Source organism: Watersipora subatra, chromosome 2 (genome assembly GCF_963576615.1).
Source record: "Watersipora subatra chromosome 2, tzWatSuba1.1, whole genome shotgun sequence".
NCBI classification, from domain to species: Eukaryota; Metazoa; Bryozoa; class Gymnolaemata; order Cheilostomatida; family Watersiporidae; genus Watersipora; species Watersipora subatra.
The window spans coordinates 17,742,150-17,758,144 of record NC_088709.1 but is presented as its reverse complement, the minus strand read 5'-3'; the positions used below and the strand labels follow the sequence as shown (position 1 = coordinate 17,758,144).

Sequence of the window (15,995 nt, the reverse complement as noted above, 5' to 3'; positions counted from 1 at the left end):
ACACTCTTCACCGAGTTATATTCATATTTTAGCCACAATTTTCTGCTATTAAAAGATTAAAGCCTAGGCGTAATGGCCACGCTATCTCCCTCAGTAAACAAACAGCTATCAAGTCCTTATCTATTTGCTACCAAAATATTGTCCTTCTGTTCAGTAGGCTGTTTTCTTTGGAGCTACGGCTTAGCGGTCACTATCAGCACAGCTAGTGTGTCCGCTCACTTAGATAACTAACTGTTAGTACACTCTGAAAAAAATTTTAGTGACTCTTCTGTTCTCAGTGAATCAAAAGTTAATGCTTTTGTTATTGATGATTTCTACAAATCAAAAGTTATTATTGTAAAATTCTAAAAAACAATGATATTGGTTGTACTGAAAGTAGGGCACAATTGTGAGTGTAGAAAACTCTTAAAAATGAATGCAAACACATCTTTCTTATGTACAGTTTCTACGTAACATAAGCCAATGTTCCTTACCGAGAAAATCCAAGGAAACATGCGTATTTGCTCTACTGAAAGTGAGTCACAAATGTGAGTGTAGACAACTCTTAAAAGTAAACGCAAACATAACTTCATTATAGCTAGCCTCTATGTAACATAAGCCAAGTTTATTACAGCAAAAATCTAATAAACCAGTCTATGAGCTCTACTGAAACTGGGTCACAAATGCGAGTGTTGATGACTCCTCATTAGACAAAGTAAATACATAGCACAGCCAACTAATCAGTAAAGAATCAATCATTGCAAGCTCTTTGCAAAAGTAAATCTGATCTTTATAATATTGAGAGTAACCATCCTTTAGAAAGATTAAATTAGCTTTGTGGTAAGAAAAAAGATAAGAGTGAAAATGGGAACAACAGTTGAAGAGATGACAGTACCCCCAGCAACAGGGATACATGGCTCAATAGAAAGAAGATTCTGAGTATTATTTGTCCATCCCCTACTAGAATGGCATGTCTCCAACTGCAAGAGTTCGCAAAGCAGCGGGTACAAGTCAACACTCCTCATCGCATCTTGTGTGTAGCCACACTTAAAGTCAGGACCTCGAGCTAAGAAGGTTGTCTTCATGTCAGAATTTTTATTATCAAATCCATGATTTCCTAGCAGGCTGGTTTTATAGGTTGCACTCTGTAAGAAAACATAATGTAAGTTGTTACCATGACAGAACAAGTAATTAATAAGATTCTTTCAGATCTCTCAAAGACCTCAAAACAACTTTGCAAACAAATTATAATTTACTGGACTTTTTAAAAATTGGTATAATTGGAGTAAATGAGAGTCATCTATAAGTGTGGGTAAGTAAGTGTACATCTGTATGTTTATGTTGTGGCTAAATGAGAGCCATCTATAAGTATGGGTAAGTAAGTGTACATCTGTATGTCTATGTTGTGACTAAATGAGCCGATTTAGCATTCTTCTAAACACTGTTGGCCAGGAATTTGAATTTAGAATTGAATATCATAGTTTAATTTCAAGTTAGTAAAATCAAATGAACTTTTCTTATTGTGTATTGGTATTCTAAAATCATTCTCTCAAATGCATACTTAGAATGATATACTAACTGAAAACTATGCGGTTAAATCTATATTTGTAATGCCTTACAGCAGGCAGTTATGTAATGATGACAAATTACCAAAATGTCAACATTAATAAGCTTGGTCATTTTTTTTATATAATTGCCTGGGCCACTCATAACTACAAACGGTAACGGTGCATCTTAAGCCGGTACAACGCATGCGCAACGCACATATAAGGCACTTGCAACGCACAAACATTGCGGATGCAACGCGCGCACACTATCATCACAATGTACATACAATGGTCAATATAAAATAAATAGAATACTTTGTGTAATGTTTTAGACCTGTTTTATTAACGGACTATATAAATAGAATAGTGAATAATAATATAATTTTGTTACTATTATTATTATTACCCATTAATATTATTAATAATATTAATGTGTTAACAGTGTCTCGTTGTGGCGCTTGCGTTGTTACTTACATGTGTCGGAGTTGTATCCACAATGTTTGTGCGTTGCAAGTGTCTTGTATGTGCGTTGCGAATGCGTTGTACGTGCGTTGTACCGACCTAAGATGCTCCGTTACCCTACAAACTACTAATTAGCAGAGTTGTGACCATTACAAAAAAGCATAACTGCGCATTGATAAGTACTCACTGATGCTCAGATGAAAATTATATAAATAGTCTGAAATGATATAGGCCGAATAATGATAGTGGAGTTAGAACGCAAGTTCATGAGCTTGCTAAACATAACATCTGACATTTTGCACAATATGTTGCAGACGCAGTATCAGTTTATTTCCAGCATCAACTTCAGTCTAAAGAGCAGTTGCAGTACACATGAAGTTTGAGGTTTTGAAGGATGCCCATTTGCAGCGAGCCTGAAGTGCTGGGTTTTAGGTAATGCATCTTGAAAGTAAATACGCAGCAGATCTTAGGGGGTAATTTGCAGTAGGAGCGCAGCTGCAGTAGCATTAAATGTCTACTGCACACTAGAAAGTTGTAATGCACTGTAAAACTACAGTGTACTGCACTACAATGAGGCAGTGAAGTTCTAATGCATTACAACCCTGCTAGTTACTACTATAACAACTAATGATAACTAAAAACTGGTTACCACAAGTTGACTAGTTGTTAGTAACCAGCGACTACTAACAACTAGTAGTAAGCTCTCCTATAGGCCAACTAAAAGTAATACTAAAGTATTACCTGAGTAAAGAATGATTGATCATACAAATTGAAGTTGTCTCATAAGAGCCAGTGTTAACTACATATTTCTCTTAAATCCATGAAGATCAGCAAATTACAGACTATTATTGAAGCACATCTAACCCCTGCTTGCATTCTATGATCATTGATTACATTCTCATGTAATAACCATCACTTGACTTGGACATAGCAAACATCTATATATATATAAATCTCAATGTTTGTCCATCTGTATGTGTGTACATCTGTACACCTGTCAGTTCAGCTATAGCAATGAAGTTCTAAGCAAGAAATATCCACTACGAGCTGGATTTGAACTCACAACCTTTAATTCCAAAGACAGCCATTCATCCAATACACTACACTATCCAACTGGCTATATCATGGAATAAATTGGGCACATACTTAGAACACATGGTAATCCTTTATGGCTTTATGACAAACACTGCAGCTAGTGTTACGGTAAAGGCATACAAAAAAAATCTCTGAAGCCATGTGGCAAGAATAATGCATGCCCATACGGGAAGAAAAATGCTTAAACTCATAATAATAGCCAACAAGACTATTGCAATCAGTATAAATCTGTAGTAGTCACTGCAGCCGGTATAGTGTGAATTACACAGAAATAAACACAGTACACAGAAATAACACAATACACAAAAGTAAACAAACACCTTCATTTAAAAATTAGAATGACAAATGTTGTTCATGTTGATTAAAAGAAAATTTTCTGTACAAAAACGTTTTTATTACCTGTGCAACATCGGGCATTCAGTAGTACTTATTTATAGGTAAACTACATACAACAGTTTTGAGAACCATAAACTCAGTATAACAAGTAACATGGATTATGAAAAGCAAAAGAATGAAGCATTTTAACAGTAAGGAAAGTATTGTAACAAATGTTAGTCATTTGGAATTCTGCGAGAGGAGGAAGGGAAGGCCAACTAAACAAGGTCATATATTTCATAAATGTACTGAATGATTTACAACAGGCTAACCCCTCCATCATTTTCACATCACTTATCAAATCGTTTTGCAAATTGATTTCACAACATTGTATGTTCAATGTTGGGAAATCAATTTGAACATAAAATATTCAAGTTGTATGTTCATACAAACAAGACTGAAGGTGTATACAATTGGCAAGCAGTCATTCACTGGTGAGATTGTTGTCATATTTTGATGGTCTAATGGTTTTTGAATTTTATGTATTAAGCTAAGGAATATAATAGCTAAGGCTACAAACTCTTCATTCTAATTGTAACATGGTGTAAAATAAATTAAAGTGATAATCTTTTGCTACTGTTTAAAACTTTTGAGGTTACACGATGGCATCGGAAAGATTTTGTCTTAAGACCTATCAACAAAAGAGACCACCCACTGAAACGTGAAGGGAACCTATTAAATTACTTTAACGATTTAGAAAGACTATGTCTCTAGTTTCTATTTGTGTAATCTTTGCCATCTAAAAGTGCTGTTTCATTGCTTACCATAGCACACCTAGTCATAATATTTAGATTCCACAGAGTTATCAGTAATAGTTAACCAGAGCAGACAACTCCTACCAACGCTATTGAGATTACTCTGTTTGCACACACTCTGAAGTTATGCTAACATCGATTACTAACCTTAGCAAAGAGCCATCCCGGTTCTGCAACTAGGACTATGTCTGTTATTCTCCTGTTATTCTTGTATTTTAGGTCATCAGGTATGTCAGCTTTTCTGTAGACCTTCATGTGTGTCTCCGTTGTTTCTGCGTCCTTGAGCGTCGTGTAAACCTGCAATGTGTGCGAGTTAATTTTTTAAACACGCACTCAAACCTTCTTGTATATGTTTAAATTGTTTCAGCTTTTTCTTCGTAGTAGATACTGTGGTTAATTAAATATAGTGTATACATAAATCCACCATATAAAGCCATGTGAAAAGCTAAAGGCAAAAAAATGAAAGAGTAAGTAATGACAAAATGTTGTTTCCACTTCACTTTACATGAGAAGGCTGAACAGAGGCGTAGTCATGGTGATACAGGAAACTGATGGTACATAAATGGAGGTGCAGGTGATGACAGAGACAGTCTAACTTGACTATGTGAACTTAATATTAAAATAACTATTTATATTTTTGGTTCTTATATTTGATACTTTTTGAATTTATCTTAAAATACCCAGTGTATTTTTTCACAAATTTTCAGACCTAGGGGTAATAAAGTCTCTGTCTAGATTTGAGGTATTTTGTTACGCCAGGTCTGAACGTTAAATTGGATCAATCATTCCTCATCATTATCTTTGGCTCTACCCAATCATTACCTGCTATGGTAACTTCTGTTTCAGATATAAAATTTGTTGAAGAAGATAATTATATTTATAGTGTCACTATTGCATAGCCACAATTTATATTTGCGTGCTACTAAAGCTACACCGAGGCGAAGTTGTAAAACTTTTAAAAATAACCATTTGTTTGTAACTTTTAAAGAATTACGGTAAAACCCCAAAAATTTCAAATCACTTAGCAATTACCTCAAACCTGAGCGTATTGCATTATGCCTAAATTCGAGGTCTTCCTGTGCATGATGCACTGATATACCAAATAGCCCATGTAGATTATCAAAACGAATTGCTACATTAGTTTCACGGCAGCAAGCCATGGAAGGGTTCATTGAGGGCCATTGTGCGCTTCTAATCAGATGGGTATTTAAAAGGCTCCTTTTCTGGAACCAGATGAAGCTTTGAAACCAAATATTTTTTTGTTAGCCTGGTTAAAGCACGAAAAATATGTGTGTGAGAAAACTAGCTCTGACATACCTCATCTAGTTTTCCTGGTTTAGGTATAACTATCACTGACATACCTCATCTAGTTTTCCAGGTTTAGGTATAACTAACACTGACCTACCTCATTTAGTTTCCCAGGTTTAGGTATACCTAGCACTGACCCACTTCATCTACATTCCCAAGTTTAGATATAACTAACACTGACCTACCTTATCGAGTTTCCCAGGTATAGGTATAACTAACACTGACCTACCTCATTTAGTTTCCCAGGTTTAGGTATACCTAGCACTGACCCACTTCATCTACATTCCCAAGTTTAGATATAACTAACACTGACCTACCTTATCGAGTTTCCCAGGTATAGGTATAACTATCACTGACATACCTCATCTAGTTTCCCAGGTTTAGGTATACCTAGCACTGACCCACTTCATCTACATTCCCAAGTTTAGATATAACTAACACTGACATACCTCATCTAGTTTTCCAGGTTTAGGTATAACTAACACTGACCTACCTCATCTAGTTTTCCAGGTTTAGGTATACCTAGCACTGACCCACTTCATCTACATTCCCAAGTTTAGATATAACTAACACTGACCTACCTTATCGAGTTTCCCAGTTATAGGTATAACTAACACTGACCTACCTCATCTAGGTTCCCAGGTTTAGGTATAATCAAGCCAATTGCGCTCAGATAAGACCACTCAATATCTGCGTCAAAGTCAATGTAGGCTCCAAGGTTGATCATTTTAGAGCTGTTCACATCAGTCATACCATGATCAGAGGCTATGAGAATGTTGACCTCATCAGTCAGACCTCGTGTATCAAACTCATCCATCATCTTTCCTAAGACTTTATCAATAGCCTTTATTCGTTCTTTTACTTCTTCCGAGTTGGGGCCGTATCTGTAGGTAGAGAGGCTGGTCTATTGATATGCTAAACTTTTACGATACAGCAAAATCATTTGATGTGCCAAAGTTACAGCCTGTACTAAATACTTATGCAAATAGAACTAGCTAACTTGTACAGTAGACCCTCCTACAATGTAAATAATTCGTTCCGAGATTGTTTACGCTCTCAGAATTTACATTGCACTAACTTTAAAACAAATGTAAATAGCTTAATCGATTCTTCAAATAGGAAAAATGAAACATAACTTTTTAATTTAATTGCTGTACACTAGTTGTGAGATTATTGATTTATAATGACAGCTTTTCTCTTTTTCTTATCCCTTTCACCCTTTCACTGGGTTCATGATTACGGTAATTTTACGTTTCTATTAAAGGTTGACTTGCAACAAAATTCACATTACAGTTATTTGATATCGAAAGATTCACTATGTCTTACTCTGCTGCGTTGTAGGTACAAAATTAGTGGAAATGTGATTACAAGCTAAAAGCTCAAAAACGAACAGTTAATCGCAGCCATCCCAAAAAAGTCATAGATTAGAATCCCTTGCCAAAATGGTTCAAATGGGACATAGCTGAACAAGATGGCTTATGTTTACACTTTCATGCAACCTCATTCGTCGAAATATTTTCACAAATATACTTCTCGCATTCATTAAAACCATATCTATTGTTTCTATCTATTACAATGATGATGAAACGCATCTGTTTCATCATCATTGTAATGCTGTCATTTTGAGCAACGATATCTCAAAACCTACTGTAAAAATTTATTTAATTTTTTAACCTTAGCTCGAAGGATTGCATATCTTCCTTTGATAAACATGACAAGCCTGTCGGTCACCTGGGATAGTCAAAAAATGCTGCAGAAATTATTCCGCGCTGTTTGGCAGCAAGTACGGGTCACATGATCAGATTACGACTAGATGATTAGACCAAGCCAAAACAAAACTGTAAAGTAGCGAGCATCTATATTTTATACGAGATTTACGGTAAAACCTGAAGTGTTTGTCATAAACTAGTGCTACGAGAAGTTTTATATTGAGCATTTTATTGGCTTTTCAGTTCATCTGATAACATCACGTGTTAAAACAATAACCAAATTGCTTGAGTACGTCATCGACATAAAGAGATTCCAAACTACGGCGTTTTCGGGATGGCGGCGATTAATTGTTCGTTTTTGAGCTTTTAAAAGCTTGTAATCACATTTTCACTAATTTTGCTCCTACAATACAGCAGAGTAAGACATGGTGAACCTTTTGATACCAAATAACTGTAATGTGAATTTTGTTGCAAGTCAACCTTTAAGAAAAGCTAACACCTTTAATGTAAATTTGAATGGATTTGGTCACTTTTTTAGAGAAAAAATAAAAGAAATTGTATATGTCTAAAACAAAGCAAAACAAAATTATATATTTACTATAGTAAGAGTGGTGCTTGTTTATTGGCCCATTTGTCCAAAGCCAGGCTCTGAGGTTAGGATAAAAGATTGAATGAATAAATGAATGAATATGAACTTCATTTACAATTTAATATTGCTTTTAACATGAATTCAACTGGAGACATTGAGTTCAGCAGACAGACACCCTAACATCTGCACCAATAAAAATGCTTTCAGGTATTTCTGAATAATTTGTTTACATATATTGTGCCAGGGTTAGAGGCTAGGATAAAATACTGCTTTTTATGAGACTCCAACTCAGGACATTCAGCTTGGTACAAAGACACTAGCACCTGCACAAGTTGACTCTCTTCAGGTATTTCTGAATAATTGTGCACATAGTTATTCTCTGCACTTTATCTCCACACATGATGCTCACTTACAGCACACTGAACTCTCAGAGTACTAGTATATATAATGAAGATATACCTACAAGATGTTTTTTCTCCCAAGTGCAACAAAAGAAAAAATGATATTTTCAAGGCTAGTTATGGGAACTGTTGCTATTCATATCATATTTGAGAACTTCCTCCGACTTGATGCCGTATGTTATGTGGAATTTTTTACGTAATACGAAGCAAAAACTTTACATAAATTCTTTGCACTAAGCGGAATCTATGCAAAAGGAGGTTTTCGTTATAGGAGTATCCACTGTACTGCATATCAGTAAAACGTATCATATTCTAGTATCAAAGTGGAAATCTAAGTACATTCTCAGGTATCGAGAAGATAACTCATCAAGATATGCTAAATTTATGCTGTGTGAAACTTGTAACATGTGAAAATACACAATAATCGAATGTGCTTGTCATGCAAAATAAGTCTAATATTTTAGACAGCATCAAGATGTCTAATACTGCTATAATAGGCTAAGTTTTTTAGGACAGAGGGCTAGAACTAGAGCTGAACAAAATCAAGCAAAACTTGAACAATACTCTATTTATTGGTGTGATAACTCCACTCATGTCATGAACTTATAGCAGTATCTTACTCTAAAATTGTTAAATAGAAGCTTTTTCATCTTTAATTCGTATTATTGTCTTATTAAATCATTGCTAGATATATTTTTGTTTAGTGAAAAGAATTTATTGGTTTACCAGACATTCCAGAGCTTTTAAGGAATGTATATATGCATTTATGAATAACTTTCCCAAATACAGTAGACGCTCCTATAACGTATACTTCTAAAGTGTAAAATCCAGATAACTTAAAAAAATTTATGTGAAGTTTTTGCTTCCTGCTATGTAAAATGTTTCATATAACTTAAAGTGTCAAGTCGAGCAAGTTTTTAAAATCGATTTGAATGTTAGTTTATTTCACAGTACTTACGAAGGAAAAAATGCAGCCCATTTAGCTTTATATCTATTAAATAACTTTTGCGCCATTCTAGTACATTCGTAATAGATCGTTAAATGTGTCGACAAAAAGGCGAATAGGATAGCTGCGCAATTGTTCATAAATACAAAGGCGATCAGTTGGTGCAGTTGTTACAGCGCCGGTTTACCAGTCTTAATGTCACGAGTTGGAGTATTGTCGAAAATCTTTTTATCCCAACTTTGACCCCTGGATATTGATAGACAACAGAAAGGTAGAACTGCTTTTCATAGTAAAAATATTTTGTTGATTTGCCTTATTGTAGACGTACAAAATATTTGTTATTAACTTTACATTGCAGAATAGACTTTGCCATTTAGAAAAATAAGCAAATCGTTGTAAATGAACATCGAAAAATGTGCAGCCCCCATCAACTTGTTGTAAATTTACTGGAATCACAGTCTATAAAACCAGTGAGATTGATCATAAAAAGGAGAAAAGTTGTTAATGCAAACCAATAATTCTGCAGTTATGGTACAGCCTACAAATTAAAAGAGTTCAGGAATGTTTTTCCTTTTTGCATGGCCAAAGGGGTGAATATGAAAAGATCTTGAAACAGATTAGGCAATTTACATGTATTTTATTGTTCCTGCAACGTAAATTGCCTATAATGTATACATTCCTGGAACAGATTATTTATGTTGTAGGAGCGTCCACTGTACAGTGGAAACCAGTTTTATGATTACTACTACATACAGATGTTCTGATATACTTAGTGAAATTTTAACAAGTATTTGTTCAAATATACATAGTAACTCAAACCAAGTTGTGATTTTGTTCAGCATATGAGGGCAGCATCAGCAGAGAAAAACTCTGTATACTTTCAAAATTAAGAAGTAATGGCAGGGTTAAGGCAAGGTCAGGGATTGGGGTCAAGGTCTGACTGTGTTTGTGAGCAACCACTCGAATATCAAGTATGCTGTCTGTTTAGCTTGTTGCCCAAACAATGGCCCAGTGATCTTGGCTAGACATGTCGGTGTCTAGAGACATAGGAACCTCAACAACTGGAGATTGACATCAACATGTGCTAGTAGTATACTTGAGAGTGCCAGCTTACTAAATGTGCTAGTAGTGTACTTGAGAGTGCCAGCTTACTAAATGTGCTAGTAGTGTACTTGAGAGTGCCAGTTTACTAAATGTGCTAATAGTGTACTTGAGAGAGCCAGTTTACTAAATGTGCTAGTAGTGTACTTGAGAGTGTCAGTGTACTAAATGTGTTAGTAGTTTACTTGAAGAGCCAGTTTACTAAATGTGCTAGTAGTGTACTTGAGAGTGCTAGTTTACTAAATGTGCTAGCAGTGTACTTGAGAGTGCCAGTTTACTAAATGTGCTAGTAGTGCACTTGAGAGAGCCAGTTTACTAAATGTGCTAGTAGTGTACTTGAGAATGTCAGTTTACTAAATGTGCTAGTAGTGTACTTGAGAGTGTCAGTTTACTAAATGTGCTAGTAGTGTACTTGAGAGTGTCAGTTTACTAAATGTGCTAGTAGTGTACTTGAGAGTGTCAGTTTACTAAATGTGCTAGTAGTGTACTTGAAAGTATCAGTTTACTAAATGTGCTAGTAGTGTACTTGAGAGTGTCAGTTTACTAAATGTGCTAGTAGTGTACTTGAAAGTGTCAGTTTACTAAATGTGCTAGTAGTATACTTTTAAAGTGTCAGTTTACTAAATGTGCTTGTAGTGTACTTGAGAGAGCCAGTTTACTAAATGCAACCATTTGCTAACAGTTTGAAATAAGTTTCAAAAGCTGTACATTGATTTTTGTAGAAACCTATTTAAAAAAACGATGATTTTTATTATCATTAAATAGTACTCTGGCAATCCAGTGCGCCGTGAGAGACTGTCAGGTGTAATAAGTAAGTGTACAATTATCCTACAATGAGAGGTGTTCAATTGGTGCAGGTGTTAGAGCTAGTCTACAAGACTGTATGTTGTGAGTGCAAATCCTGTACAATGCTGTCTCTTTTTCCAACATCCAACAGTGGTCTCGGGCATACGGAAAGACACAGCTGTGATCATAGTGAAGGTTCCATCTGGTTGCCCAAATATTTTCCCAGTTAAGTTCAGACCTGTGTGTGTGCACGTGCGCGTGCGAGCACGCGAGTGCGTGGGTGTGTGTGATGTAATGTAATGTGTGTGTGTATTTCATCAAGCAAACCAAAAATATACACAGATTTAAGTTATAATAATAAAGAGCAGAAAACATATAGTCAGGTGTGTAAAAAAGAGATAACCCGAAGAGATGATGATGCGAAATGGCAAAGTCAGCAGTACGTGAGCCCGAGTCAGCAGCACAAAGCAAGATAACAACGATCACCCGACAGAGTGAAGATAGAGCCTCAGCTCCACCTTAAGTTTTCCTAGGGATTTTATTTGTCTTAAAACAGTCGGCAGCTTATTCCACAGCGCAAGTTATAGAAACCTTTGCATAGCAAATTGTAGCGAAATTATAGGATCTTTGACCAGCAGATGCTAGATGTTTGGGAACAGGAAGTGGTAGTAATTGATGGCGAGTATGGTAATGCAATAGTGATACAGAGCTACTAGAGTGAAACAATTTATAAGCTTGAATGAGTAATTTATACTTATAAAGTTTATCTACAAGCTAAGTTAAGTTTTACAGTTGAGCTCAGTTAGATTTAGAGACAAGCTCATAGATAATAATTGACGGTTTAACTTCACAAGCAAATTTAATATTTGTATGTGAATTGCTGGGCTCAGAGAAGCATTTACCCCTGTCAGGCGGTAAAAATACTGTAGAGCCTTCTGTTTGCAGAAAAACCTTACAATTGTTTCATCTGTGTACGGGTGGTTATCAGCAAATTTCAAATTTTATGCAGTACTTCAGTTGATAGTTTGACATACAAACATAATCTGTAATTACAGACGGCAGCTATAAACTGAGCTCACAGAGACTAGTTGTGCTAAAAGATTTGTCAGAGATTTTGATGACACTTTTCAGCAGACACCGTTGATTTCCGATGACGAACCTGTCATAAGACTGTGACAGTACTGTTGCAAGGCAGTAGCAGGACTGTTACAGGCCTGGGTTAAGGTTGTGTCAAGGTTGCCTGAGTGTTTTAACCGCGATCAAGTTTTGTTGATTTTAATCCTGAAACATCCTGGAAGTCAGATCACCTCAAACATCAAAAACAATAGCAAATGATAGAAAAATACCAATACTCTCTGATAAAACCTACAAAAATTTTGTTCAATTTACGATCTGGCTGCTACAGCACAGCTATATGAGTAGTTGTTACTAACTATCTGAGCTATCCTGAGAACCGGGTACTAATAGCAAGGGAAGACAAATCTTAATGAAACTAAAAATTTCCAAGGAGTCTCTCAACTTAAAGTAGTGTAATTTTTATTAGAAAGGCAGAGAGTAATTTTTTCACCGCTAGTATTTCTCTTATATCAAGCAAAGTTTTTCTAATCTATATAAATCTCAAAGTTTGAACGTCTGTGATTCTGTCTGTCCAGCTATAGTTATTAAAATCTTGAAATGAAAATCTTGCTTCATGCTGGATTTGTTGCAAGTTTTTAAATTTACCATCTAACCACAAGACCACTCAGTTGTTATAATTCCATTGATCTACCATATATACATTTTGTATGTACGTACCATATTGCACACACTAAATGACGTATTAATTGATGCACTGCGCCTGCGGGTTACGTTGCACTGTTATAAAATATTTTTTGCCGAACTGTATAAAACACAATGCTTTTTAGTCCTCGCTATACTAGGGCAGATTTGTTTTTGATAACAACAATAATTTTTTTGAAATTAAAATTTGGTGATTGGTGTACTGATTACGACGAAATAACAAAAATTTTAATATGCTATCTGTTAAAATACTCCTTACAACGCCTAAAATAAAAATTCTTTGCTCAATAGCTCAGTTCAGTGTTAATTGTTATGGTATAAATGAATTCGCAAACAGATAAGTGATAAAACTTTAGTTAAAGGTTTGAAGTTTAGTAAAATACATACTAAAACTTCCTTCAAGTGTGTGTTTAGTAAATTAAATTTATAAAAATAAGGTTAATAGAATAAGGTCTCAAAGCTAAGAACTCCCTATGGTACGTACTGCACGCAGTACGTTGTAATGTTACATTTTCTTGCAAATCATAACCACAAAATACACTAAATTTATTGTAGGTAACCATAGTTACTAAGGTTAACATATTGTATTAATACTATATTTAATGAGGATAATTTTGATGATTTTTACCAGAAGGTGTTTGCATTAAATAATTAGTATCGGTTTTTATACCACTATATGATATTTTCGCTTTATCATGTCATTGTTGGAATGAATTAAAATCATATAATTGGATTCCAAATAACCTTAGCAATCCATGTAATCGTAGCAAAATATATTATATTTATCCATTACTCGCTAATGATTTCACATTTACATTTAAGCACCTGTAAAGTTTTAGTTTTTCTCTTAATTTATTTCAACAAAAGACTTCGCTCATGATATGTTTAAAAGTTACAGTTGTTTGAAAAAGTTTGAAAACTTTTACAACTGTTCTATTTTTTCTGTTAATTCGTTTGAACTGAACAAAAAACACTTCTCATGTTATGAAGTTTAAAAGTTAGAATGGTAAATGTTGTATATGTTAAATAAAAATGTTTAATGTTTGGTTAACATTGCTTTTAATGCAATCCAAACTCGTGACTTTCGGCGTGTAGACCAATGCTCTATCACCTGTATCGATCAACCGCCTGGCAGGATTTTTACAACTATTGTGCATATAATTATTTGCTGCACTTTATTTGCACATCTGACAATATCTCATGACTCGAGACTGCCAGGGTACTAGTAATATATGAATCATATATGAAGAAAGTTATAAAAATACTTCCATAAAATAATAAAAATAATAAAAAATAAAATAAATAAATGCAAAGTAAACAGACTTTCATGGACTCACTTATGGCCATCGCTGTCTGGTTGGTCAGTATAAAGACATGCAAAGTCAACTTCCTCTTCTGCCATCCACTGAACAACAACTTCCATGCTGTCTTCAAACTCTGCGTTGTACGCAAAGGGGATAACGATAGAGGCTGTTTGTCCATCGTACGTCGCTTCATTTCCTGTGATTAGAAAAATAATAAAAACAATAGAAAATAATAAAAAAAAACAAATTAAAGCTTGTAAGATGGCTTTCAAAAGTGCATTTGTTCGCTTGTAAAAGTAGCAATATATAGACGTTCTTGTAAGTACATATTTCATAGAATATATTGATAAACGAGCTGCAAGAGAATCCTATAAATTCTTAATAAAGCTTTTTTATAAATGACCTTGAAAGGTTAAAACTCTCTCAACACTCACCAGCCCACATATATGCCCCTGTCTTCTTTCCTTCTTTCTCTGCTGTGATCCAAACAGGCTCAGTGTTGTTGAACCATTCACTTTCTGTGCTGAATTGATAAGTTTTGTTCCATACAGGATCCCAAAACTTGTTTGCTATGATGCCATGGTCTTCTTCATACATACCTGCAACAGTGTATCATATTCACTGTTTCCATGACTCGCATTTGGGGCTGTGCGCAAGTTTAGTTACTATGCAATTCGGAACATTGGCAATTTGAGACTGCTCAAGTCAAAATAAAAATGACTGTACCATGAAAATGTTTATAATGGAATAGCTAGCGATACTCTGTTGTACACCTCATAATCTGTACTCACAATCTTGTACTGATGTGAAAAGCTGATGTTAAAAATAAAGTTGCACGAGTTCAGGAACAAACAGGAAGAGTCAGTGTTTTTCTATTATTTGCGATTGTTTTTTATGTTTGAGGTCATGTAACTGCCAGGATGTTTTAAGATTAAAATCAATAAAACTTGATTGCAGTTAAAACGCTCAAAAGAAAAACACAAGCAAAATGACATCACTAGTTGCTGTCGCTATTACAGTTGATATTGGCTATTGCGCTCAAGTTGCAGTGTTACGCATCTCTTTTTGCAACTAGAGATGTCATAATCACGCTTTCGCTTGATATGAGTGTTTTAACTGGGATCATGTTTTGTAGATGTTAATCTTGAAACATCCTGGCAGTCAGATCACCTTAAACATCAAAAACAATCGCAAGTGATAAAGAAATACCGATACTTTCTGATAAAATTTACTAAGGATTGATGAAAGATTCTCTTAAACTTATAAGGTGAATATAGTTTAATAACGTCTTTTTTAGTTTCTCATAATTAACTAATGTATGTTAAAATGTATATATAATATAGATATTACCTGTCACCAGTGTCCAGTGGTTTGGCATTGTTAGAGTAGCAAATGCATTTGTCACCTGCTTCACATGAACGCCTTCCCTTATGAATTTATCAAAGTTTGGAGTTGAGGTTTTGCTAACATAGTCCCATCGAAAACCATCCAAGGATATCAACACTGTCTGCAAAGAACATAGCACCTGCTTATAGTTGTCAGTTCTAGAACCTTTGGCTACAGAAGCTGATTATAGTGGTTCCAAGTGTTCACGTGTTTACTCATCAAAGTGTGGGGTTGTAGTTTTCGCTTGCATGAATCAGTCATAAGCCAAATAAACTTAAAAAGAAGACAACTGCCAGATATGATACCTCTGTAAAATGTTGAAAACATTAGATGGGTGATGGTTTAGGCCTTAGGGTATTTAACTCTCTCATTAAATTACCTGTAATATTGATTTCCACCGCCTCACATGCAATATATTAAACCACAACTATTCATTATCCCATAAAATTAAAAGAGATAGGCCTATCTGTTTA

At 34.9% G+C, this 15,995-nt stretch overlaps 1 protein-coding gene across 1 annotated transcript; it reads right to left on the bottom strand.

Annotated features, from left to right (window-relative positions):
* Window positions 1-773: 773 nt before the first annotated feature.
* LOC137387354 (ectonucleotide pyrophosphatase/phosphodiesterase family member 5-like) lies at window positions 774-15,639 on the bottom strand. The gene is made up of 6 exons (XM_068073752.1): window positions 15,487-15,639; window positions 14,571-14,735; window positions 14,170-14,332; window positions 6,147-6,405; window positions 4,361-4,510; window positions 774-1,124 (listed from the first exon to the last, which is right to left on the bottom strand). The coding sequence occupies exons 1-6, from the start codon at window positions 15,512-15,514 to the stop codon at window positions 804-806; spliced, it is 1,086 nt and encodes a 361-aa protein (XP_067929853.1). The 5' UTR covers window positions 15,515-15,639; the 3' UTR covers window positions 774-803.
* Window positions 15,640-15,995: the final 356 nt, after the last annotated feature.